General features: G+C 39.5%; 1 protein-coding gene across 3 annotated transcripts in view; it reads right to left on the minus strand.

Annotated features, from left to right (window-relative positions):
• Nucleotides 1-311: 311 nt before the first annotated feature.
• Nucleotides 312-26,607, minus strand: part of palm3 (paralemmin 3) — a 36,969-nt gene continuing 10,673 nt past the window's right edge. For all 3 annotated transcript variants that reach the window (XM_088005054.1, XM_088005052.1, XM_014982075.2), the window contains exons 2-8: nucleotides 12,013-12,065; nucleotides 10,865-10,945; nucleotides 7,040-7,167; nucleotides 6,076-6,124; nucleotides 5,043-5,073; nucleotides 3,703-3,753; nucleotides 312-2,280 (exon numbers count right to left, since the gene is read on the minus strand). In XM_088005054.1, coding sequence (XP_087861180.1) covers nucleotides 1,187-2,280; nucleotides 3,703-3,753; nucleotides 5,043-5,073; nucleotides 6,076-6,124; nucleotides 7,040-7,167; nucleotides 10,865-10,945; nucleotides 12,013-12,057 — 1,479 coding nt within the window. In that variant the 5' untranslated portion in view covers nucleotides 12,058-12,065 and the 3' untranslated portion in view covers nucleotides 312-1,186. The remainder of the gene's footprint in view (nucleotides 2,281-3,702; nucleotides 3,754-5,042; nucleotides 5,074-6,075; nucleotides 6,125-7,039; nucleotides 7,168-10,864; nucleotides 10,946-12,012; nucleotides 12,066-26,607) is intronic.

Genomic DNA, 26,607 nt, shown 5'->3' on the forward strand with positions numbered 1-26,607 from the left:
GATATATCGCCACCAGCTTTCCACATCTAGACTGAAAATTCTGTAAAAAGCTGAAGCTGAACCTCTGCCTCCAGGCTCAGGCGCACTGCGACCTCTTAGACCTTACAGGTCTGCCTTATATTTAGCTTCTTCCATCTTCTCATCAGTTTGGACCAGATTTCCCGTCAGTGGTGAAGAATGCTGTTTTTTTTTTATCTAACATTCTCTAATAAATAAATCTATACCGGGATTAAATTACACACAGATGGACTTTTTTTTTTTTTTTACTAATTAGCTTCACTTTTATGAAAGGGAAACCAAGTAAAGACACGTTTCAGTTTCCTTTTTTATTTTTAAGAACAACAAAAAAAATACTCATGCAATTATTTTTCATTCCGCTTCACAGTTTTGGTTCATCAGAGAAGATCCCAATAATTCCTGGCTGAAATTTGTCACACTGTCAGGGTTCATCTGAAAACGATTCGAATGCGCCAAGACGAAAGACAAATTCTAACCAGGAGCTCAGATCCTGCGTATAGACATCGAGACGTGACACAGAGTAGCACAAACGTCGGTTTAATCATGAACCCGTCCAACAGTCGCATCAAAGCTCCAGAGATCCACAAGCAGTTTTGTTTACAGTATGTACACCAATTCACAGAAATACTATATTCACACTTTCAGGTATTCAAAAATAATTCTATCTTTTAAAATCGTCTGAGGTTCCTAAAATGCTAACTGGTGGTCCCAGTTTATAAATAAAATCAATACTGTGTATGACACTATAACAATGTTCCAGATTAATTAAAATTTTTACTTGGAATGTTAGTGTTGCCCATAAAATGCCTAAATGGACAGAAGTGTTAGAAATCAAAGACAAAAACAAGTTTCACCAGATATGTTCAAATATTTATTACTGCAAATAGCATTTCGTTTTTACTTGACTGCAACTTAGTTGTGGAGGTGCTTGTAGTCTAACTAGTTTATGTCTAAAACAATGAAGGTTCTCTCAAACTCAACAAAGTCCTCCATGTTTTAGTTTTGTTTGTACAAAGAGAATTTAATAAGGTTGTTCCAGGTAATGAGCTAATGAGGCTAAAAATCCGTAATGTCAAGCTGTTTCAGGTTTGAGTAGTAGGAAAAAAAAAAATAAAAAATGCAGCAAAAATGGAATGGATGCATAAAACCAAGGTGACCGGAGGAACGATTACATGACAGAGCAGCACTGGCAGGTTTGTTTTTTGGGCGTCTCAGATTTCTCCCCCTGGCTCGCTTTGCTTGGGCTCCGTGTCTCTGAACAGGGAAGGCTGTTCGGTCCTGCGAGTTCTACGTTCAGGTCGGGGGATGGGATTTTCTGCAGAAGGGCCTCCTGCTCTCCAGGCTCTGCCTCTGTGTTCTGGTTGTCCTGGGAATCAGTCAGAAGCACCTCCTGGAACTGGCCGAGATTACAGGCACGTTCCTCCACTTTTACTGCTTCTTCAGTCACGTCGGGCGCCGCTGGTGGTTCAGCTTTGGCCTCAGCCTCCGTCTCCGAAATGAGAGCAGAGGGAGATGCTTCGGCATAGACGGGCACCAAAGAAACGGCACCAGAGTCCAGGGCTGTGGGTGGCTGTGGGCAGTCTGGCCCTTCCTGTTTTTCATCACGGCCTTCAACTTCTGTCCCTTCATCTGGCTGGCCGCTTGGTTCTGTATCGCCTTTAATGTCTCCTCTGTCTTCAGGTGTTAGCTGGTCTTTGACTGGGAGCTCAGCTGCTTCCCCATTCTCAGTCACAGGTGAAGTTTCTGGAGCTCCTCCTGCTTCTGGACCTCCTTCTGTTTCTGGAGCTCCTCCTGCTTCTGGACCTTCTGTTTCTGGACCTCCTCCTGTTTCTAGACCTCCTCCTGTTTCTAGACCTCCTCCTGTTTCTGCTACCTGCTCCACAACCTCTACAATCTCCTGGACTCCCTCTGGATTCTGCGTGAACTCCTGCTGGTCCTTCAGGGAAGAAAGGTCCCCAGAGACATCATCCCCTTCATCTGTGATGTACACACACTCTGCTCTCATCACCAGAGTCCCGTCTTCTTCTCCCTCCTCCTCATTCGCGTCAGCCTTTGGAACCTGACTGAGAGCAGTGGCAGTTGTGCTCATCTCTGACTCCATCTCAGCATTACTGGCATCCTTGGTGGTTCCGGCTGGTTCTATTGTGCTCGTCTCACTCTGCCCTGAGACGTCTTCGCCGCTGCCCCCGCCGTTGGTCAAAACGACTGCGGTTTCACCTTGTGGTGTATTTTGGTTCACTTTGATTTCATCACCAGCTGGTTCTGAAAAACACAGAATTACATGTAAAAATAAAATAAATAAATTATTAATAATACACAAATATCTTAACTCATAAAAATGAAGGGAACTATCTGTTCATATTTCTCAACAAGCATTGCAATAACTAGAAAAACAGTTAAAAGTCAAAGAATTAAGTGACTTCTTCGACTATGTTAACTGGAACGGTGTTAGAGTTATGTTATATATTACATATTTATTTATTTGTTTGCACAAGCATGTGTGTGGGCACAGGAGCAGGAATCTCGAAGTTATTTGGAGCAACAAGTATTAGAGGATTTCCATATAAAAAGTGGTCGGAAACCTTTGAAGTACTGTAGTGCGTGGTGTGTCGCGAGTGAAAGTTGAGAGTTAGCAGCGTTGGACAGCTGAGTCATCAACTTTGAATGACTTTAATATAAAAAGACGTGCAGATTTTGTTTCAAGTTCTCTCCTGTTTCAGCGGCATCCCAACCGACACATCTGTGCACCCGCTGCCCTTTAAAAATGCAAGATTTGCGCTTTAGTGCCCATTGAGGTGAATTCAGATTCATCACATTGTGTTACCGTTTTGTGAACTTTGGCTACTCTTCGCCCTCTTTCTTTAGGATGCAAATGTCTTGAGTTTAGTTGATGCAATGCATTCTGACAGTTAGGGCGATGAGGGATCCCATGGTGTTACACAGCTTGGCATAAGATAGTGATGGAATAAAATTAACATAAAAAAATGAACAGAGAAAGGACGTATTTTCATCGGAGTTCCCCCTTCATGCTACATGTTATGGCTGCGTATGTGACTAAGCAGGATCTGTCTGCTAATCTGCTAATCTCAAACATAACACAAATAAAAAATGACATTTCCAAACTACCAAATGCAGCAGGCATTCTTGAATAAGTAGTGTTTCTTCCTGTTGATGAAAGTAGAGAGACTTGGAGGATACTCTAACCAAATATGCATAAATCAATTCTTCCCATTAAAAATAATGTTTCGGAAATATAAAAATGCATCCATCATACCCAACTCAAACATCTGTCAATGGAAAAATTTGACATCCTTAATTAAATTTTTTGCTGTGAATGTTATTTTGACTGCAAGGACGGACATTGCTATTGAAAACGGGAGTTTGAAATAGTTGCATTTTTTTCAGATGACGTCAAAATGGTTGCTAAGATCTGTAGAAGCGTAAAACCACAGCAAAAGAAAAAAAAAATCATCTCTACACTTCCATAAATGCCAGCTTGTTAGACTCACAACTTGTGACTGAAGTTGAAATTAATCATGTCTTGCTCGGGGTGCAAAGACTATACCAACAACACGTAAGCTAAGTTTCGTAATGGAGTGATTTCCGATTGAAATCCGGTTGAAATAAAGAAACTTGTCAAAGCCACAGAACCTAAATCGATGCAGAGACATTCTTTCTACTCACCGTGTCTTAAAACTGTAGAATCTCCATTCTCCGAAACGTTGTAGATGTTTTCTGAGGGCAAAACAAATAGAGATGAACGGGTTATTTAATAAATACAACTGTGGATCCTCTGATGGCCTAATATTAAGGGTATTACAAGAAGGTGACCAAATCCTGACTAAACTAAGCCATGTTATTTGTTTAAATAGCATCCACTTTGATTTTATTTCCTGCAAATTAAAAAAAAAACTGAAAACGAGCAAGCAGAGCAATAGAAGCACAGCTGCTGTGGTGAGTGACAGCAAAGTGCACTTAGTAAAAGGTCAGATGATTGGACAGATGAACATGCAAGCATTAAAAAACAGGTGTCCAGATGGATGACGGCTATGCTTCGCTTTTCACTGTTACATAAATACTTGATGTCTGATTATACAGAGATATCAAGCTTGGTATCACATAGCAAGGAATCTTAAAGTATCACTTTTTTCTGATGTGAAAAAAAAAAAAATCCACTGAAATTCACTTTTCAAAATACACACTGCTAGGGCAGCTTTCATGTTTCCTCTGCTTTTTCTAATTGTCACACTTCAATACTTTAGAAGAGAAAGCAGCTCTCTCTTACAAAGATGGCCTGGGCAAATGTAACAGAGCTGTCTTCAAAATGATGTTTTCATTTTGTAAGAAAGAGACGGGAAAGAGGCGCTGTGGGAGAATTCCACAGCCTGTCAGACATCTGGCATAAAAAAACATTTTTGTGATCTCCAAAACCCTTGAGAAGACATCCTGTGGACTGACGAGACCTTGGTGGAGTTTTTTGGGAGGTTATGCCCAACGTTAAATTTGGTGTAAAAACTAGCGCAGCATTCCAGAAAAACATTGTGGTGGTGTCATGACGGTCTGAGGATGGTTTATTTTCAACAAAACCGATGGAACCACAACTTGTGACTTTTACAAACGAATAGCCCGCAGGACAGTGATCCGAAGCGCACCAGCAAGGCTGAATTTAATCAATTATGCAAAGAAGAGTGGTTCAAAGTTCCTCCACGGTGACGTGAAAGAATCATTGTCGGGTATCGCTGCGTGGCAGCTGTTGCCGCAAAACGGTGACCTTTGTTCCCTTCTTACTTGTTGTTTGCTCAGATAATAACAGGATGGATTTTTTTTTTTTACACTTTCAAATATGCCAGCTGCATGAGTGAAATGGATTCGTGGCTCATCTCTCAGCTAAAACCGAATCAACACTGTGGAAGCAGGAGGGTTGCTGCTTCATGAGTGTTTTACCACTTGGCTCTGAATTGAATGCATACTTTTTATGCCACTGCAGTTCTGATTCAGCTTTATGTTCATTTCGTTCCACTTACCTGCTTTGGTTTCTGCCTCTTTTAATGCCTCCTGTGAGGAAGAGGGAGAAGCAGAGAACTTAAATTAGAATCGCATGAAAAGGTGAATCTGTCATGTCTCATCAGAAACTGCCTTAAAAAAAAAAAAAAAAAAAAAAAAAGAAATACATTGTTGTAACACACTTTCTTTGGTGACATTCCGAATCTGTGTCTGACGCCTTAACCAGCTAAAACCATGGTGATGGTTTAATTTTGGATCTCTGGCATTTGAACCAAGCTGAAACGTCTGCCTCGTCACCAGAGGGAGCGATTGAGCTGGAAAGGCTTGGTGTAGAAGTGTGCAAAGCTTCAATTACGAAAAAGAGAAGTTTACTTATCCTTGGGCCCCCTTTAACAGAAATGTGACCCTTTTTACTGCACCTTGTAAGATCAGATTTAAAACAACAAAAATAAATTAACCTTATGCAACAAATGCACTCTCTATTTGTGAAGTTGTCCAAAACTTGCCCCAAAGTGAATTTTTAAACTTACTTGCTTGCATATTAGAAGAATTATGTAACAATGTCACTTTCATCTGACCTTGATGAAAATTAATAATATGCATTTGTATATTCAAACATTTAATTTAAAAAAAATTAACTGGAATGTTGATCTAAGGAAAAGAAACTGAATCACACAGTAGACCCAGAGAAGCTGCACAACGCAACGTACAACTTAATTGCTTTTTTTTTTTTAATTAGCAACAGATGTGCTAATAAAATACATAACTGGTGGCAAAACAATTATTTAAGAGTGGATCAAGCTCTGTACTTTTTTATGTTAAAGTGCTGCTCACATTCATAAAGTTCCTGCTTTTCAACAGGAGGTGCTACATCAAAGGTACACTGAGCGAGCAAATGCATTATGCATGGCAGAGAGCCACAGAGAGGCGATGTGGGAAATTTCCTGCCTAATAGAAGATGATGTAGCAAACATGTTCGACACATATTCCAGCCCCTCTTTTGTGTGCACAATGCAAGCGTATACGTGTGCCTTCCACGAGAGATTTGCTCACCATTTCGTGATCTTTCTGTGCAGTCACCTGCTGATCCTCCGACTGCAACCTGAGACGGACACACAAGCGTGTAAGTACGCACATGGATGAAAGAGGCGATGCATTCAAACTCTGTGTGGCTTTCACAGAGCAGTAGACATTGTACCGTGGTGAAAGATAATTCAATTCAGCACGAACAACACTTTACAGCTCCCAAGGGGAAATTAAGCAAATCAGAGGAGGAAAAACCGATCAACAGTGGCATTTGTCATTTTTTTTAAACTAATATTGATGTTGTGCGTTAACAGTGTGTGTAAAATGTTTTGTTGAAAAGAGGATTTTTTTTTAAAAAAGTGTACTTCAGATCTTGAAGTACACTATTGAAGACTATAAATATGACATGAAAAAAAAAGTAAAAATACCAACCATGGGTTTTGTGGCTGAGCCCTAACGACCAGTTTCGTAAAGCTCAGACCTGCAGGTATCGGTTTTACCCGACCCCCATTTCTCTTTAGGAGCTTTAAACACCAAATTACTTTCTTCACTGACTAAACAAAACATTTCCACCAAAATAACACTTTTGTTTTTCAAAAACAGACTAGAGCTTTCTCTGTTTCTTACTGCTATTTACCTGTTAGTATAACCCTTCTGACAATTTTCTTTGATTCTTAAGAAATTGTTAAAATATACATATTTTTTGAGTCTCTAATGGCAGTCATTTCTCAATTTCTTGACATATCTACAGAGAAAAAAAAAATCTGTCGATAAAAACGAGAACATAATGTGCCAAAGTTAAAATCTCATCAAAACAAACAGAACGGAAAAGGTTGCATCCATGAATTTAAATTACCTGCTATGTACCAGCTGTACACATACAAAAAAAAAAAAAAAAGAAATTATGCTGCCAGCCTCTCCACCTGTTTTAACAATCCCAAACTCTTCCTCTTTCTCTGACTGGCATCCACATACACAAAACAGACAGTACCTGTCAGCATGCTTTTCCATATCCTGCTCTTGTGTTCCCCACAGAGAGGAAACGGTGTTCTGGGTGTTTGGTGACAAGGGAGACAAAGGATTTCCTTCCATCAGCCACTGATCTCTTAAAGACTTCCTCTGGAATTTAAGCAAGAGGGTGAGAGGGAAAAAAAAAAAAAAAAAAAAAAAAAGATTAGTGTTAATCAAGTTTTGCCTGACCTGAAGGGCTATGCAGAGCAGCTCTGTGTGGTTCTGAAGATACAACCTTAGTCTGACACAGAAGAACGTTCCACTGTTGTGGAAAATATCTTGCTCTGTTCCAGCACCAAATAAATCCTCATTGATGATCCCACTGATATCCCACATCATGAAGACACTCCTTTTGGCCCACGCGAGTCAGTAAATAAGCACCTTTCAGGATGCCCTATTGCCATGGAGTGGGATTTAAGATATCCTCATACACCTGCTTCAACAAACCCAGTCATCTGGACAAAGTGCGCTGTGAGGATATGTTTTCTTGTTTCTCCAGTGCATTTAACATAAATCAGCTTGATTTCCTTTGTCAGACACAATACGACACAGGTGGAAGCCTCAACAATCGCCTGGATCAATGACTTCCTGACAAACAGACCACAGTCTGTGAGACTGAAGTGTTGTGTGGCTAACCAGGTGGTCAACACCACATGAGCACCACAAAGTTGTGTCCTGTCATCTGCAGAGCTACTCAGAGGAGCAGCGGAGCAAGAGGGGAGCAGACTGTGCTTTCAGTGTTTGGAGCAGTGCAATCTTCTCTGCCTCATCTATTGTCAAACGTGTTGGGGTGGTAGCATCAGAGCTAGTTACTTAAAAAGGTAAACAAACTGACTGCGGACTGCTTTTGAATCGCTAGAGATGATGAGATTTCTTCAGAAAACACAGATCATCATCAGCAATCCTCTTCATGACTGTAGAAGCCTCTTTGCTGTAATACTGACCACCACAAGAGGTTGTTCTTCATGCCCAGCCCATAGCCGTCATCATCTACAAATCTTCTTGAAAAAACTTAACTATGGTTTACAGCATTTATTTATAATCTAATTTTTTTTTTAACTGAACTGAAAACACCTCATATATTGTCCACTTCTCCAAGGTCTCTCAAAAATGTTAGCTGCAGCGTTAGCATCTTTGTTATGTGTGTCACTATACATATTTTAGATCTTAAAGGATGTTACAAATAAAAATGCTGGTTGGTTAGCTGTTATTTACATGATTTTAATACATTTTAAACACCACATTAAGTCTATAGAAAACAAACTAGGCTACCAAGATTTCATTAAGATTATTAAATTAGCATCAACTGGCAGTTAGCTACCTAACTGTCATAACTTAGCCTTCAGGAAAATATTAAGCAAACACACATTTAAAAACAGTAAATTAATAAAACAAAGACATGACAAATAGTGTACCTTCAGCTAATATACCAGTCAAGGTAAATGTTGTCTTGTTATTCACCCACTTTTTCCTCATTCACAAACAAGTTAGCCACTTGCAACTGTCTGTTATGGTCCTGTTATTATCCGGTTGCTACGGGAAACAGAATGTTCAAATGAAAATAACTGCCTGTCATGTATCCAAGCAACAGTGAAAATACCTTGTTTGTTAATCTTTGGACTTTTATTTTGAGACACTGTATAATTCAATTCACATTTAATTCAAAAGTAATTTATTAATTCCAAAGGGAAATTAAATGTTGTTGTAACTCATATTATCCAAGGTTCTTTAAAACCCCTCAAGTGTCATGAGGACAGTGATGTCCCCATGGACTTTTTGACTTGCATGTAACTGTTTTTGGGGTTGACAGAGTTAAGTAGCTGTAGATAGATGCTAATGTGGGCAGGGACAATCTCCTGAAGCAGTCTGTATTACAGCGACACATTTGAAGCCTGACTGAAGATACTTTGTTGTAAAGCAGTCTCATAAAGCGGATGCTCATGGTTGTCTGTAACTTTGTTAATTTTATTAAGAATTCTTCACTGCACCATCAACTCCAATGGTTCTACGATAGTCTCCAAACGGAACTGTTGTCCAGGTAAACATGAGGTTATTTGTATTCCTCACCTACCTCCACCTCTGTTTCACCATGATGGAAATAGTGTTTGACCTAGTTCTGTTTCTTCTGAAATCTACAATCACATCCTTTGTTTTGTTCAAATTTGAACATCATATGATATGATGATTGTCTCCACACCAGCCCACAAAGCGCTCCGCCAGATCTCTACTCAGCTTCTTGTCCATCTCTGCTGCACCCAACATAAAATTAACATAAAATCATAAACTCAGCAGAACCATATCTACTGAGGTTAGATAATGACCGTGAACGTGTCAACCAGCTTATTTCTTATATTTAGCCAGTTAGGCTATTGATTGCTGCATGGTACAACTTAAATATGGTCTTTTGTTGTGAGAAAAATGATTTACGTTTTTGCCCAAGCTTCTCAATTGGATTTATGTCTTTACTTTGACTGAGCCATTTCAATTATGGATACTCCTAGCCTACTCTAGGTCATTCCATTGTAGTTTGGCCACTAATTATTATCTAACAATCATGTGAGGCGTTCATAGAACAGATGGACTCATGCAGAGGATACATTTCACACAGGCACAACATTAACTTATTATGTGGCTTCTCAAAGCAGTTGATTGCATTGGATTTTATTTAGGTAAATTAGACAGGTAATTCATGCTAAGTGCACTAAACAGAAGATATACATTTTTTAAAAACAAATAAGAAGAATGTATTATTTTCCTTTCATTTCATAGTTATGCACTGCTTAAGGTTAGTCTGTCACATAAAATACCAATAAAATATATTCAAGCTTTTCAGTTGAAAAGCAATAATATATATAAAGTTTAATATTTCTGTGAGACTGTAAACCTAAACCTTTAATGTACGATTCCCATCCACCAGAAAGGCCCAGATTTCCAACCTTTGGTAACCGTTAACCTGCAGCTACCTACTTATAGTAACTGAAGGCGGCACAATACCACCTCTGTCTCCTTGTGAAGAGCAGAACAAGTCTGGCTCTGTTCCTTTTCCCTGTACAGGGCGCTGCCTTCTCTACAGTTTCCTGCAGGCAAGGAGCTGCATGCAAGTTGATGCTTTCACGTATCGCTTATTTATATTTGCACTGAGGTCAGCTTCAATGCCAAAGCAAATGGATTCACTAAAGGCTGCGATGATAACACCTCCCGTAAAAGGGCACATATCTGGATTGAAATTCAAGGTCAATATTTAAAATCTGTAGCAATTTCTCTTCTTTTTTTTTTATCCAAAAATTGCTGTTCACTGTTGAAGCACGGTGCACAAACTCACAGCTAGACTGCAGGGTCGACGCTTTCCTACATGTTTCATACACGTACCTTCATGGACCACAAAAAAGAAAAACGTGTCCTTCTACTGGACAAACTTTGCACAATTTGAGGAATGTGCCTAAGGGCGGCAAAAGACCGTGGAGTAGGAAGTGGAAACGGCAGTTTGGAAATTATGTGAAAACAATGGAGCAGCGCTGTGACTGGCAGAGTGTGTGTAAACAGTCACATAAAAATGATTTTGGCAGAGGAAGGGGCTGCCTCTAGGATTCCAGGGAACAGGCAGATCCAGGAAACGTGACAGGTTATACTTACAGGTCATCTATGCGAGTGTGTGGAGAGAGAACGTGTGAAGAAAGTTGACATACAAACAAGCTGGAGTAAATACACAGATGATGTTTGCTGAGCAAAATGAAGGCAGGATGTAAATGAGTGTGTGTGTGTGTGCATGCGTGTGTGTAAGGTTAGATCGTCATGCGTGTCAGACCTTGAGCTGTTGTTGTCTAAGCCGCTCATCCTCCTTTTCTCTTCTGACTTTGTCCTGCTCTTCCTGTAGCCGGCGCTTCTCCTGGATAAGAACAAGAGACACAGCAGAGAAAGAGACTTAAGGGTTGAGTATGCAGACAGCACAGGAAGAGTCAGAACCACAATGCTTTAATTGCCATTGTACCGAAGCACAACAAAATTCATTTCATTTCAGAAGTAGGATCACGTAAAGTGCAGGAACAAATCATCATAAACACAGTTAATCTAAAATAAAACATAAACTGAACCAAAAATAATTAATTAAAATAGATTACTAGAAAAGACTCAAAGCATTTAATTTGTTCTGTTGCACCTGGAATTGAAACAGATTTTGGTTGGGCTTTAAATTCAATTGGACCAACACATTCACTATTTTGATGTTGCACAATATTTTAAATAGTTAAGCGAGGAGCATATGAAAAAAAGAAAAGCTTTTTTTGGTGTATTTATGTTTGGCACACCTTAGCAGATGGATGGTAATCTTTTCATCAGAGGGGGACAAAAAAAAAATAATGTTCCAGCTCCTTTCAAGCAGGTTGGCTTCTGCTGCTACACAGTGTTTGTAAGAGCCAGCTGGAGATGGAGGTCTGGGCTTTCACCACATCATTCAAACACATGAATAGAGCTGCTCCAATAGCAGCCTGTTGCTGTGGACTCAAAATGTGTTTTCGTTTGTTTGTCTTTTACTGTTTCCCCCCCCCATTTTCCATCAAGCTATTTTTCTATAATTTTAAGATGTTTGTCTAATGATTATATTCCTTTTCTAATGATGAGTCACCATGGCAATGGGGGACATTTATAAGCAATAGCAAATCAATCAATCAATCAAATTTTATTCGTACAGCACATTTCAGGAACAAGACATTTCAAAGTACTGTACATCAGATTAGACTTCATTTTGAATTTTATGCATTTAATTTTTATTCTTTAATTATATTCTTCAATTTCTTTAATAATTTGCAAAATCACATTTATTTGCCATCCGCTGACTGTTTCAGTCAAACTCGCTCGTCACGTTCACATTCAGTGAAATATTTAAAATGTCCAGATAGCAAAAAGAGAGCTGCTGAATCTCTTTATGCTGTGTGTTTTTTACGCATATGTACTCACAGCAATGGCCTCCAGTCGCTGTTTGTATTTCTCGGCCTCATCCATCCTGGCACCTGTCAGACACCAGGACACGATCAAAGTTTAGAGCTCTGTGGTTAACAAACACACAAACACTCAACTGGATCCATTCACTCCACAAGTTTTTATCACGGTAGGGGGTTTGGAAAGAGCAACCCCCCTCTGTACTTTCAAAAAAAAATAAACAAAAATCCACGGAATTCCTCTGAAATCCAACAGAGCATTTTCTTCTGTTGGTGTGTCAATTTTCCCAGCTTTTGTGCTGTAATTTTTTGTTTTTTTTGTTTTTTTTGTTTTCATCTTTGTAAGTGTAAATGTTGGCTGTCATCTGAAGAGAAGAATCAAAGAGCATTTCTGCACAAGTCCCCAAACTCCTGCAGTCTCATTCCTGCAACATCAGAGACTGAGTAGGCAAGCTGATGAGTGGGAGCAAGATCAGAGGCAGAGGCTCAGGTTCAGCCTTCACAGTTGGCAAAGTGTGTAATTTGGCAAGCATAAGGCAACATGTGCCCTTAACGACAGAGCTCCTCTGACCCACAGTCCCAAATAAAAACCGCAAGAACGTCCCCCTTCTGATCAATCTTCAAGTTTTGTCGTGACACGTTCTGTCTGAGAAAAGGAGCAGAGGAAATATTAGGTTTTCCCTGCAGCTAACACTAAATTGGAAAATATTTGAGTTCTACAAAACCCAAAGGTACACAAGAGAGCTTAAAGGGGAGTCATACATAGCAACCAGCTCCTCAGCACTCCATCATTCTTGTGCTCTCACAAACTACGACGACAACAACAACAAAAAAAAAAACAGCTCAGACATCTCTGGTTTTATCAATTAAAAGGACAAAGAAAAACAAATCTTACGAAAGCCAGAAATTTTACCCAAACAGTTATTTGTCAAACCCAAACAGTTCTTTTTTCAGGGTTTGATGATTATACCACCTGGATTTTACAAAAAAAAAAAAAAAAAAAAAAAAAAGTGGTATTGTGAATACTTGCCAGATGCACTGCACTCACTTCCATTCATCCCACTGTTATTTTCATTTTCAGTACAGTTCAGTTCAGGACCTTCCCAACCGCTTAATATTAACCTGCTTTGTCTCATCCAAAATTAATTGTGATGGGTCCTTGGGGTCGTGATCCTCTCATTTTCAACCATCTGTCAATCAGAAACGGCTGAGACACGGCCAAAGCTCAAACCTGATATGAACTGGAAACTGCTGGATCATCAATATCACTTTCCACTCCTTCGTGCTTGACTAAAACTTGCAGGAAATAAAGTTTTAATTTACTGTGCCAACTATCAGTGTTAATGGCAACATAATGCTCTGGGGTTGGTTTGTTGCCATGGATAATAGTGTTTTGTACGTGAGGATGACCTTTTGTTTACTGAAGTTGAGCCAGGTGAAGATACAAACTTTGAGGAGTTCTGGGTAGAATGTATTCACACACAAAAAAAAAAGAAAAAAAAGAAAAGAATTTTTCATCTTCATCTTAAATGTAAATTGTGTATTTTGTAAACTAGCTTTACTGCTGATGATGATTTCAATAATCAATTCATCACAATTAATTATTTCAGTCCAAGTTGATTATCTTAAAAAGTAAATAATTTTATTCAAGAGGAGGGAATCACACTTGGACTGAAAGCTAGGATGCTAGAGCCTTGATGATGGTTACAAAAAGAGTTTGGTAAAGGTTGTAACATTTACCCAAATATTATCGGTATGTATGGAAATATCTGAGCTGTGGGTTACAGACAATTCATAAAGTTGTGCAATTATTACTTGATAGTTTTCCCCCCCCCCCCCCCCCAAGTGCTTTACAGAGTGTGCTTTGTCATCATCCCACTCTGAAAAAAAGAGAAATTCAAATAAACCATTCACATCCCCAAAATACATCATTCATGGCCATGATGAGTGTATGCAAATTTCTGGCTGCAACTGTAGATTTCTAGTTATAAAAAAAACAAAAAAAAAAAAAAAAAAAAAAACAATCCTGTGCTGTGTGTGCAGATGCTATGCTGCACACACTTATAAAGCTCACACACTCTACAAATGAGGTCTCTCCTTTCTTCCCAGAGGGGAGCTCTGCACAGCACAGGCTATTGTTGCTCCCTCAGAATGGAAGATCTTCCAGGGCCTTAGAGGGTGTTAGTTATCATAGACAGAAACCTCATCTTCTTGATGCCAGAGGGATTCCTCCTGGCGCCCTCCAGGTGTAAGCGGGTGGATGGGGGTGAGGGTGGGGGTCACAAAAGAGGTCCCTCATGAACGCTGGCAAACGCATCCTTGTGCTCGAAGAGAGACAGGAATAAAAGAAAAAGAGAGAGGGAGGAAAACAATGCAACTGTGGAAAAAAAAAAGTCTAACCTGCTTTTCATCATGCAACTCTAAAAAAAGATGCGCACAGACACAATTCAGAAACATCCCATCGATGCAGAGCAACAGAAGTAGAAAAAGACTACATTTTCCCGTGGAAGGCTTTTGAATGACTGAAGGTGCAGTGACAGCTTACAGTATAAGCCTCCGTAGGGAGTGGAGGCTTGTATCTCATCAGGGCTTGAGGAGAACGCCTAGAATAGCAGTCTGAGATAAACAAGCAAACACAAACCGAGGCTTTGATGAGGAGGTATTGAGCAGCTCCCTGCAGACACACACACTGACTTCAATAATTAAGCATGATACAGGAGCAGCGCAGAGATGGGAGGGCTGACAAAGTCAAAAAGTTAGGAGATGGTAAGAAGATGGAAAGAAAGAAAAAGACGGGAAGGAAATGAGGCGACGCGAGGTTGCGGCACCTGGTTAGCTGGTTCGGGCTTCAGCTCCGTTAACGTCGGCATGCAGGGAATGAGCTGTGACAGGAAGGTAAATGTAAACATGAAAGAAGGCATCAGGAGGTGTCAGAAGCTTCTGAGCACTGTGAACCAGAGTGGTTCACAACTCTCTCTCTCTCTCCAAGTCAAGTCTTTAATGACTCAAATAATGCTCTTTCATCAGATGCATGCATACTCGTCTGCCTATAACACAGATGTAGGTTATGAATTCAAATCATTCTAATGGACAATGCGTCTTTTAGAGCATCTTATTCCAAAAAAATATAAAAAATCTGCTGTGAAAACAGCAGCCCCACACAGCATAACCCCTCCACCCACCACACAACAAAAAACAACAGCAAACAGCAGCAATTTAAAATAATAATTAAAAGGAACAAAAAAAAAAACAGGTTATATCTGCTTTTTACACAGACGTGCCATGTTTGCTGCATAATGAAGCTGCAGTCAATGTATAATTTAACTTGTTAGACTGTCAGAAACCTTTTCCCTGAACCAGGGCAGTTCAGAGCTAGGATTTATCCTCCCTCGCCCCCACCCAAAGATTATGTTTCAGTAACACTTCTTAAATATAGTTTATTAAAGATCATTAAATTTTACACTTTTCCTATAAGAGATCTTAATGCTGTTTCACAAAGTAAAACATAGCCCTGATAATCCTCCCCTTCATCTCACTTTTACTACAAATGCAAGTGAATGTAGAAGTCTGCATCTGTGATCTTTTAATATTTGCCACAGTTATACAGAGACTGGGATCTTGTTTATCCAAGTTATGGACCAAAGCTGTTAAAGTTTCATTGCTTATAGTTTTATTATAGAAAACCCATGTTTTTTTATTTTAGAGAAGGAGCCCTTTTTATTTTCCATTTCTCTTTTACACACTTGGCAGCAGTGTGGAGAAGAGAGCCAGACAACCCTCTCAGCGTCAGCAGATGTAATTTACATATCACAAACACAGCGCAGCAGCCAAACACACACAACAAACGGCCCAGGGGACGTTAAGGGTTCAGGGCAGGTAAGTCCCGGGGCATAAAGGTTCAGGGTAACGTAATGGAGACGCGCCTAAAGATAAACCGATGAGTCAAATCAGGAAAACTGGAATCCAGAAGGTGGAATAGAAGATGTGAATAGAAGCAGGACAATACACTAACATGTTGTATAATTTGTGCAGTATTTAATGGACAGTGCTCACATTTTGAGAACAGTCAGAAGTTGTTGGTTTTTTTTTTTTCTTCATTTGAATTCTTTGATCTGACCACAGATCTTCACACCTTAACTGTGAATGTTCACACGACTCCCACAATCATCACGAAGAATCAAGAAGGAAGAGCAGTTTACAAATTTGGTGTGGGACTGAACCTGCACCTCTGTTCAGTCAGATTAAATCAAGCGTACCTCAAAGAAATAACGATTCCAGACTCAGAATACAGAACACTATGGTAACAATTTAAAAAAAAAAAAAAAAAAAAAAAAAAAAATTATATATATATATATATATATATATATATATATATATATATATATATATATATATATATATATATATATATTAGCAAACTTAATCGTCATGACAAAGTCGTCAGAAAAAAAAACACGAAAAGAATCAGAGATTAGTAGGAAAAACCCAGCAAGGATGATTCTCCTACAACACCTCATAAAAAAGAAGCTCAGATTATTTACATCAGACAAAGTTTAGCCTTTAAAATGTATCCACTCACAGGATGATGGGCTACGTCGCTAAGCAGCCCCCTGGCACTTGTTCATGCAATGAACTGAGGTAAAACCACAAAGAAATTAGGCAGTCTGCAGATGTAGTACAGAATCAACATGCCGCAGATTTGTGTCATTTATGAGCTTTTGAAATGCATGAGAGCATATTAGTGAAGTTGGAGGACACAGGCTTCCACTCCCTACTGAGCTCAGTGATGCGAGTGCATCGGTCGTCACCATGAAGCTTAAAATGCTTTAAATTAAGACAGGCCTCCAGTGAGCTGTTGGCTGCTTTCTTTGTAAAATGCGATGCACACAAGGAAGCAAATTACCATTGTCTGTATTGATCTAAAAAGTTTTATGATGTGGGGACCACAGCTGACAGCAATTACAAAAGCTAAGCTGTTAAAAGCCTCTTGGTATGCCAGAAAAAAATGTCTCCACAATCCAATGTCTGTTTTTATGTGCTATATAAATTAAATTTATGCTGACATTTTACTAAGACCTGATTCTTGTCAGCTTTTTTCAGAAATATGCATTTTCAGCAAACTCAAGAGAGTGGAAATCTTTGGGGTAACTCCAAAGATTACATAGAGTTTTGTCATTTTGTCAAGTTGAGAGCCATTGCCATTCTCTGTCTGTCGATTAAAATTTTCAGGGGTTTTTGCTGAATCACAGTACAGATGGATAATTTAATGTCCAAGATCACATCATTTACATTGGTATTCCTGCAGAACGGATGTCCTAATGTCACAATTGATTCATTTATATTTGGTTGTTCATCAAGAAATTGTTTATTTCCCCTAGCCGGAACCAGTTGTGGCCAAGAAAGAACTAGAATATCAGGCCCTTAACCAGAGCTGGTATTAAGCAGGACAACTCGTTTACTACAGGTTGGCAGAAAACCCACATACAAAGGAAAGAAACTTAGTTCAGGTTTGACCAGGTTAACCATTTTAGCTTTTGAGCTAGTGCTAATTAAATGCAGTTGAGGTTCCTTAAACGCAGAAGCTGAAATGATGATTATACAAATTACATTGCATTTAAAAGGTATTCATAACACCTTTTTCAATTTTTTAGTTTTATTTCAAAATAGATTAACTTCTACCTCTGCATATGATACTCCAGAATGACAAGACGTGATTTCTTACATTTGCGCAAATACCTTTAAAAGAGCAGAAAAAAAAAAAGAAAAAAAAAATCACATATGCAACCTTTCCTCATTATTTCATTGATGCACCTTTGGCAACAATTACACTATCAAATCTTCTTGAGTGTGATGGCACAAGCTTGGCACACCTGTTTTGGGGCATTTCCATCCGTTCTCAATCTCCAATGAAGCTGAATCAAATCAGTGGTTCACTACCAGGCCTCTGTGGAGCTGAATGACATGCTGATGAGGGAATTCAAGCATTCAATTCAGGTGTGTTGCTGACGGGCTGCATCTAAAAGTTGCAGGATAGCAGTCTCACTACAAGCTAATGCATTTTGATGATTCAATCAGCTGGATGTGACCTTGCATTTTACCAGCTTGATGTGGTTTAGGTCTATAGAAAAGAGGCACTTTTGAAACAAAGTTAAAAAAAAAATCTACTGGGATACTTAAAAAAGAAAATGGACATAAAATCTTAACCAAAAGGCAGCTGCTTTAAAATTATATTTGAACTTATTCAAATATATATTGCATTATAAAGCAGTCGTTGTTAATGCAGGCAGACTTAAATCCTGTCTCCACAGACGTCCAGCTGCCTCTCAAGTCTCTGCAAACTTTTCAGCAGACCTTCCTCCCACCCAATTGCAAAAGAATGCGGTGTATATTTGCCAAGCAATGCGTGTGTGCATGTTTATATAACAATGTATATTTGCTTTGCGAGGTGTTAGGAGAGCTGCACACAAAGCACGAGTTTAGTGACATCAGCTCTGTGGAAACAGATGGCAGAGCAGAAGGAGGTCTGGAATGCAAACTAGAAGAATCGCCAAGTATTAACAGCTCCCATTTTGTGACACCCAAGAAGCACGTGATCGGATCAATGATCGAGAAAGGAATGTCTTCAAAATCAAAGTTTAGAGACATTTCTACAGTATCTGGTGGGATTGTCTTTGGACTGTATGACTTGGGTTACATGTTTTGGGTTTCCTTCCACAAGCTTCTCACAGCGGTTTGCTGGAGTTCTGGCCCGTTCGCCCTGACAGAACCAGTACAACTCAGTAAGGTTTGCAGGCCACTTCGCTTGTACATGCCTTTTCAAATCTGGCTACAAACTCTCTACAAAGTGAGATCAGGTCTTTATGAAGGCCACACCAAAACATTCACGTTCTTTGTCTGTAAACCACTTTATAGCCAGTTTGGCTGTATGCTTAGTGTCACTACTGGTTAACGTATTTAAATGTTGTTTCACAAATTTCCACATAATGTTCTTTCCTCATGATGTATTTTATGAAGTCTATCATTTCTTCCTGCAGAAAAACAGCCCCACAACATGATACTGCCACTCCTGTGCATCACAGTTAGGATGTTAGAAGCATACTCATTTTTCTCCAAATGTAACAATAGTTATTATGGGCAAACATTTCCACCTTAGCTTCATCAGATTACAGGACACATCTCCAAAAATGAAGGTCTTTCTCCCTGTGTGCATTGGTAAACTGCAATCTGACTTTTTTAGGTTTATTTTGGTGTAATGGCTTCCATACATTTCAAGGTGAATGTTGATTTTGAACCAAAACACGTTCAACTCTGGGACTAACCTGTTTCCTTCGTGAGACACCTGATGGTTAGATATCCCCATACTGTCATCATAATTATACTTCTGAATAATTATTCGAACAGATTAATGTGGCACCTTAAAGCATCTTGAAATTGCTCCCAAGGATGAACCAGACTTACTCTTCTTGTTTGACCCATTATGTCAAACAAGAAAAGCAGTGCGATCCAGGTGTGGCCTTACAATACAACCGCAGGTGTGCCATCAATGTGTCAGTCAAAATGTCAGAGGTTTCCACTGCTATGACATCATCATCTGGTCTTTCATTCCTTGTTTAAAGAGACAGCAATCACTCTGTATTTATCCTTGTGTTTTTCAAGAAATCAATAAATCTCTGAAATATTCCCTTTCTCATTCTTGTGGCATTGAGCGGATAGAGATCATTTTTGTAATTTTAGCAAACTAAAACAAGAAAAGTTTGGTCTGATTGAACTTGAGACAATGAGGAAAACAATGTGCTTTTTTCATTCAGTGCATGCAAACTTCTGGTCCAACTGCACAACACGTGGGTCGGCTGGATTTTGCCATCTAAACAGGTAGGGCTGTTGTAAACGAATATTTTAGTAATCAAGTAATCTATCGATTATTCTTACGATTAATCGAGTAATCGGATAAAAAAAATTATAAAATGAAATATTGGTAAATCTGCCATAATACCGGTGTTACTATCAGATATCAATATCAGTCCAATTTTTCATATTTGAGCATCCCTAACAGTTGCTTTTTTGTAGTTTAGAAAACTAACCTGTAACAATAATAGCTCACTTTCTAAGTTAACCAGAAGAAAAGTTATAGAAAAATCTGAAATTATATTGAATTTAATAACAAAGAGGCAGGCTCACAAATATGCTTATAAAAAATGTCTACAATCCAGCTTTTAGTTTATGTATTCATCTTCAGTGAGTTTAATAGATTAATTAAACTCACCTTGCTACCTAACCTGTCACGCTTTGGGTTTGAAAATACGGGAAATGCCGCCTGGAGTGGGAGGAGAGGGCGAATGAACGAACGTAAGATGGATGGAGGGGAGGAAATAGACCAGCGGACTGACGAACCGTTAGACCGGGGGACGAACACGGGGGGAAGCAATACGGGATATTTACGACACCTTCACTGGTCACACTCAGAAACTCATCTACCAGCCATGTACGATGCGCTCCGCCACCCGTTTCTTCAGACCGGGATATGAAATTTATTGTGCGGTTCGTCGGTAAAGCTACATTTACACGGTAAGCATCAGCTACTCAGCCGCCCGCCCTGTTCAGTCTATCCGCTCACCTCAGCGCTCTTCCCGCCGTTCGCTTTCAACCAGCAGCCCCGGAGGAGAAATGCTGCCGTACTCCAGGCATTCCCCCAGTCATTTTAAGGATGCTTATTGGTTCCCCAAAAACGATAAAAAGTCGGGCATTATCATCAATCAATAAAATCCCCACGGGCCAGTCTTGAAGATTGGACTTTATGCCGCTGAGACTTAGCTTTTGTCAACAACTCAGAGGCGGAAGTGAGAGCTCCGCGCAACGCAAATTAAGTCCCGGCCGGAACACGGTGCTAACTAATAAAACATCAATTAACGAAGCTTCGAGGCAGGTAAATTTTCCTCGAGGAATTTTAGTAATCGAGGTACTCGAATCATTCGAGGAATCGTTTCAGCCCTATAAACAGGGTGAGCGGTGGCTTTTTAATCACAGTCGACACTCAAAGGGAAGGTCTTAATTGCTTTTGGGAAGTGAAAATTGCACAAAGTCTGAAACCAGACAAAATTGTTTTTTTCCAACAGAATGATGATGCACATCAAAGTTGGTTTTGAAATGGATGAAGCAGGCTAACAACAGGGAAAACCAAACAATTTACCAGGAAACCAATCAATTTAAAAGAGCTCTGCTATGTCTGAAATGAAGCTTGGTAAAATAATAGTTTGCGAATGGACAAAAAAAGAGGAGTGTGGTTTCTCTGCAACTTGCTTAGTGACATTTAGTGACCAAATATGATCGGGCTGTATGTACATGTTTGGCACTATACACATGACTTTAAGCTTGTATGGATGGCAGAAAATTCACACTAAATTTAAACGTGTGCGTCCGATTGTTAAAATTTACTGAAGTTGGATCATCATTCCACTCTGGAAACGTGTGCATAAACACATCATTGCAAGCCCAAAAAATAATATGAGATACCTGTTCATGATGAGTGCTTACTTATGAACTTTTGACTGTAACTGTAAGCATTTAAATTTTGAGGATCTGCATACAGAAGGCAAAGAAAACTCTAAAAAAGAAAAAAAAAAAAAAAGAAAAAGCTCCACGCACAAAACAAATAAATGGTTCTGAATATAGTAGAGATGGTGTGGGGGCAGAGAGCGTCATTAAAAGGCCACCGTGTGACTTTCCCTATTGTACGATAATTATGCTGCTGCCTGCCCTGCTTTACAGAAAGCTGAGGTTTCTGCAGTGTTTTTCTGAGACGTTGCTGAATGGAGGTGGGAGATTACTGTAAAAGCAAAAATTGTGCAGGAGGTAAAAGCCAGGATGGTTTAGAGAATCAAAATTCCTTTTCTGGATCAGAATATCCATGATTTTGTTTTTAAAAAGTCTTATTACACAGCACATAGCGAATATTGCAGGGGTCCATTTAAGTACCTATAAGCTTGGGATAACAGAAGACTCACAAAAACAAAGCCTGTGCCATTTCGAGTGAAGATAAAAATTCAACACGAGTCGTTTCGAATTTCCTGTGAAACAGACAGAAACCAGGTCAAGGCCATTGGAAATTGAAAATATCCTCCCACCCGTGTGTTTAGGAACAGGAAGAGCACAAACAATGTTGAACAGACGACTACAGACGGAACATGGAGTCGCACGATCCCTGAACCCGAGCATCCTCCGCTGTCGGCGCCGGCCATCGCTCAGGACGAACCCGACTCAAACGGGCAGCAAGCCGTAAAGCAAATTCTACGATGAATTTGAACTTCAATTGCAGGGGGGAGAAATGAAAGAGGCAATCACTCTGTGGCTTGAGAGATGGACGGAGTGAATTGTTGTAAAAGTGCTTTTTCATCAGTTATTGATTTTTAGTTCCTTTACAGACTCTGCAGCAGGAATCACATTATTAGAGATGGATATCCTGTGTCTTGAGATAGAAATAAATCTGTCACACAGTGGAAGGCTGTGGGTCTGTGTGTGCCGTACACATGTGGGTGGTATGGGTGGAATTTGTGGAGCCTGGATGGCACTGCTGAAACAGCACAAGGTTCTTCTGATTGACAGTGCAGGTCAGCGGAATGAAAACAGTACATTCCAGCTCTGCGCGCGTCTGTCTGCAAAGTTCTGGACAGCTACATGTCACAGCTAATGGACAAGAGCATTTTGGAGCATGCAAGGTCTAACTGCTGTCTGACATGTACACCTCTTGAATCTGTTCACGTTTTGGCCGCGTACATCCACAAACACGGTGCATTATTGTCAAGTGGGAGAAAATTGACTGATGGTTTGCTTTTTTTTTTATTCCAAATAAACAAAAATGTGAAAAAGTCTGCATTGCATTTATGTTCAGCCCCTCTGACTCAATACTTTTAACACCTTTGTGTCGCTATCGTACGTGCATGTCTCTCTTTGCACTGAATGTTTTTTTTGTCTACTGATCTTTGCAAAATAGCTGAAGCTATGGCTGGGTTGGATGAAGACCATCTGGAAACAGCTATTTTTTTTTTCTAGTTTTATCAAATATTCCCATTTTGATTTCAGCATGGCCTTTGACTGGGCCTTTCTAAAACATAAATATGCTTTGATCTGAACCTCTGACGGCTGCAGTTACAGCCATGCCAATGTAGTAAAGTTACACCAAAAAACACAATACAGAATTATACATCACACTAAGTCTTATGTCTAAAGAATTCAAGACATAAGTGTAATTTATGGAGTAATACACAATTTGTTTTGGTTTAGATTTCATTTATTTACACAATCACATAAGACTGCGTTCTAAAATAAGTGTGCACTATTTAGTTTACACTGTTTTGTGTCTGACTTGATTTAATCTTTTTGTTTTCTGAGTTACCCTCATGGTGCACTAAGATGTGAAAAAGGAGCTGATCAGGAGAGTCTGGGAAGGGGATTTGGTGATGTCAGTTTCAGATAGGTGTTTGTGCATTTTGTGGGCTGATGAGCTTTTATTTACGTTTCCCCTCTGTCTCATTTTAGAAGGTCGGCTTGTTTGACTTAGTGTTGTTTTTTTATCTGTACTTTGAGTATGGGCTTATTATCTTATCATCGTTTACTCTAGTGTGTTTTATTTGCTGGACAGTTGATTGACTCCTAATCAACTGTCCAGCAACCCCATCTCTGTAGGAGAAAAGAATCCCCACAGTATGATGCTGACGCCACAAAGTGGGGATACTTTCCTCAGGGTGATCGGCAGTGTTTTCACACACACGCACACACACACACGCACACACACACGCACACACACACAGAGTGTTTCCTCTTGGTAAACACATTCAATCTGGGTCTCATCTGACCGCAGCACCTTCCCCACAGTGCAGGAAACTGCCAACACAACTTCTTATGGCTTCCAATCAGCAGTAACTTTCTTCTTTTCACTCTCCAATACAGGCCAAATTTGTGAAGTGCATGATTGATAGTTGCCTGGCAACAGATTGTCACAGCCAGGCTGTGAGAATCCTCCAGAGTTACGATGGCCCTCATGGCTGCTTTCCTGATTAATCCTCTCCTTGCCCAACCTGTTAGTCCAGGTGAACGGACATATCTTGGTCGGTTTGCATTTGTGCCAAACTCCTCTTTGTTTGCTCAGCGAAACTGCGTAAGTATAACTTTTATAGAACTTAATCATTTTTAGCTCCTTGACAAATTTCTGACCTATCTGCTGTGTTCTTTTGTTCACTAATGCTCCCTAACAAACATCTGAGATCTGCGCTTAACGGACACATTTATACCGACATTAAATTCTGTACAAACTGACTCCAATTGCCTATTAAGTGATTTCTGAAGAGCTCTATTTTCACCAGATTTCATTTGGAGGAATTATAGTAAAGGGAGAAAATGATGTATGATGTACCTTGCTCTTCACAAAATGCATTCCTGTGTTACATTAAACCCCAATAAAGAACAGGAGTTTGTGGCTGTAGCGCGATGAAGTGTGAAAAGGCTGTGAGTGACAGCGAGGTCCATATAATGTGTACATCTCTGAACACACAGGAAGTTAATCTGCCTGTCACATAAATACCTGTGGGTTAACTTTTGAGATACATGCGGTAAGCCTGCTCAAATGATCACAAGGGAGAACGTAAGCTTCAGAGCTTCAAAGGCATGACTGCAAGGGAAAAATCAAACGAAATCTTCTAACAGGTCCCACTGTTCAGTGGTTAGGAAGTTTAATGCACTGACAATCTGACTAAACAGTGTTGAGAGAAGAGACGGTGATAAAAAAAAGTACAAAAAAAAATAGCCCTCAAAGAAGCAAACTCCCTTTGCAATTATAAGAGTGATTGAGGGGGATCAACGGTGAACCATCAGGCTTCACACAAGCCTGATGGTTGTGTGACTGACACACACCGACATACAAAAAGACACACACATAAGACTAGTGTGTGTGCAGTGCAGAGTCTCTGTTGAGCAGGAGGTGGATAGATCTTCGCCTTTGCCTGCTGCTGCCCACTGCAGAGACAATTGTACACAAAACACACACCCACCGCTCTCCGTCTAAACTCTGCTGTGACTGCTCAGGAATGCAATGCGACAGATGTTTCCAGGTTTCACTGCTAAATCGGTAATGATTTCCTTTGGTCTCCCTCATACTTTTGCTCAGATTAATGCAGTCATAACAGAGAGAAGAAAAATCATATTTAGTTGCATGCGTTTCATTTGCACACAATCAGTTTGGTAAATGAACCAAGAAACTGCACAAATAAGCTGTGGCTACACCAAGCATGTGACAATTGACATTGGTGTCAACTGAAAACAAAACCCGTGACATGTAATCTTAGAAAATATAGGCTAGTCAACCCACATCTAATTGTAACTTCTTCCCATCAGAGTCAGTGTACATAGTGCATAAAGCTTCCAGTGCTGTGTCAGCACAATGTCTTATTCTTTACTTGAATTGTTAAGCAGTATAATTCCAAGAGTCAATTTTCAAACTGAAGCAACTGATAAGAGTCTTGTCTTTAAACTATTTCCCTTCCTTCCACTTAAATCTGAATGAGTTTTCTAAAAAGGTATTGTTAGGGCTTTTTTTAAAGAACTAAAGAAACCTAACAGTACTTCCTTCTGAATCCCTATAAAACTGCTGCCAGCTACCATGCGATAAAAATTCTGATAATTTAAATGAAATCATCATTAAAACTTATTTTAGTACAGACTGCAAAAATAAAAATAAAAAAATTAACATAAAAACATACTACATCCAAATGTTTTGTTCACAATGTAAAATAAAGGAAGATTTGTTCTAATTTTTTATTATGCTCTCTGAGAAAACATTATGAAGTTTATCAAAATCAGTGGAATAATTGCAAATAAGATCAGAAGTTTGAGATTGTGGTCAACATCGTCCAAATGTTGATTCAGCAATCCATTTCCTAAACAAACTAGGGGATTTAAATAATTCATGCAGACTAAAGATAGCTAATTATTGGTAAATTGGTTCAAGCTTCTTCCTGTATTCTCACCATGCTAGACATGGTTACCACAAGAAACACAAGAAACGTCTCTAATAACTCCTATTTAGCGAGCCTCGCGACAAGGTCAAGCAAGTTTGTTTACTTCTTATGCCTCCTGCCAAAAATACAGATGGCTGAAGTAAATCTAATTAGCGAAAAAGGCTACACGAAAGCTCTTTGAGTGGCACAGTTTTTGGTGGGGTTTTCTGATAAGTAATCTAGGCCAAAATCACCATCTGCCAGCTGCATCTGCACATTTGAAAGAACAGATCTGGAAGGATGTAGGACCATGAAAATTCTGACCAAAGTAGCAACTATAAATGATCCACTAGTTCCATCAACAGAAAGGGCTACAGAGATTAGCAGGAATATCCAGAAAAAGAAGTCTAAAATATTATACTTTTTTTTTTCTTCCTGGGAAAGCTAAAGAAAAACAACACGAGCCCCTATTCTGAACAGGAGTCCACATCGTTTCCACCAAAAACCAGAGCATGCGGCAAAGCATAGCTCCCTGAAACTGCAAACTTCCCAGTTTTGCTCCATTTTCAAAAATACTGTTACAGAAGAAACTTCCCTGAGATCAGGGCTGAGATCAGGTTCATCCTGGT

Source organism: Poecilia mexicana, unplaced genomic scaffold (genome assembly GCF_051168715.1).
Source record: "Poecilia mexicana isolate PSO_F unplaced genomic scaffold, ASM5116871v1 scaffold_1, whole genome shotgun sequence".
NCBI lineage: Eukaryota > Metazoa > Chordata > Actinopteri > Cyprinodontiformes > Poeciliidae > Poecilia > Poecilia mexicana.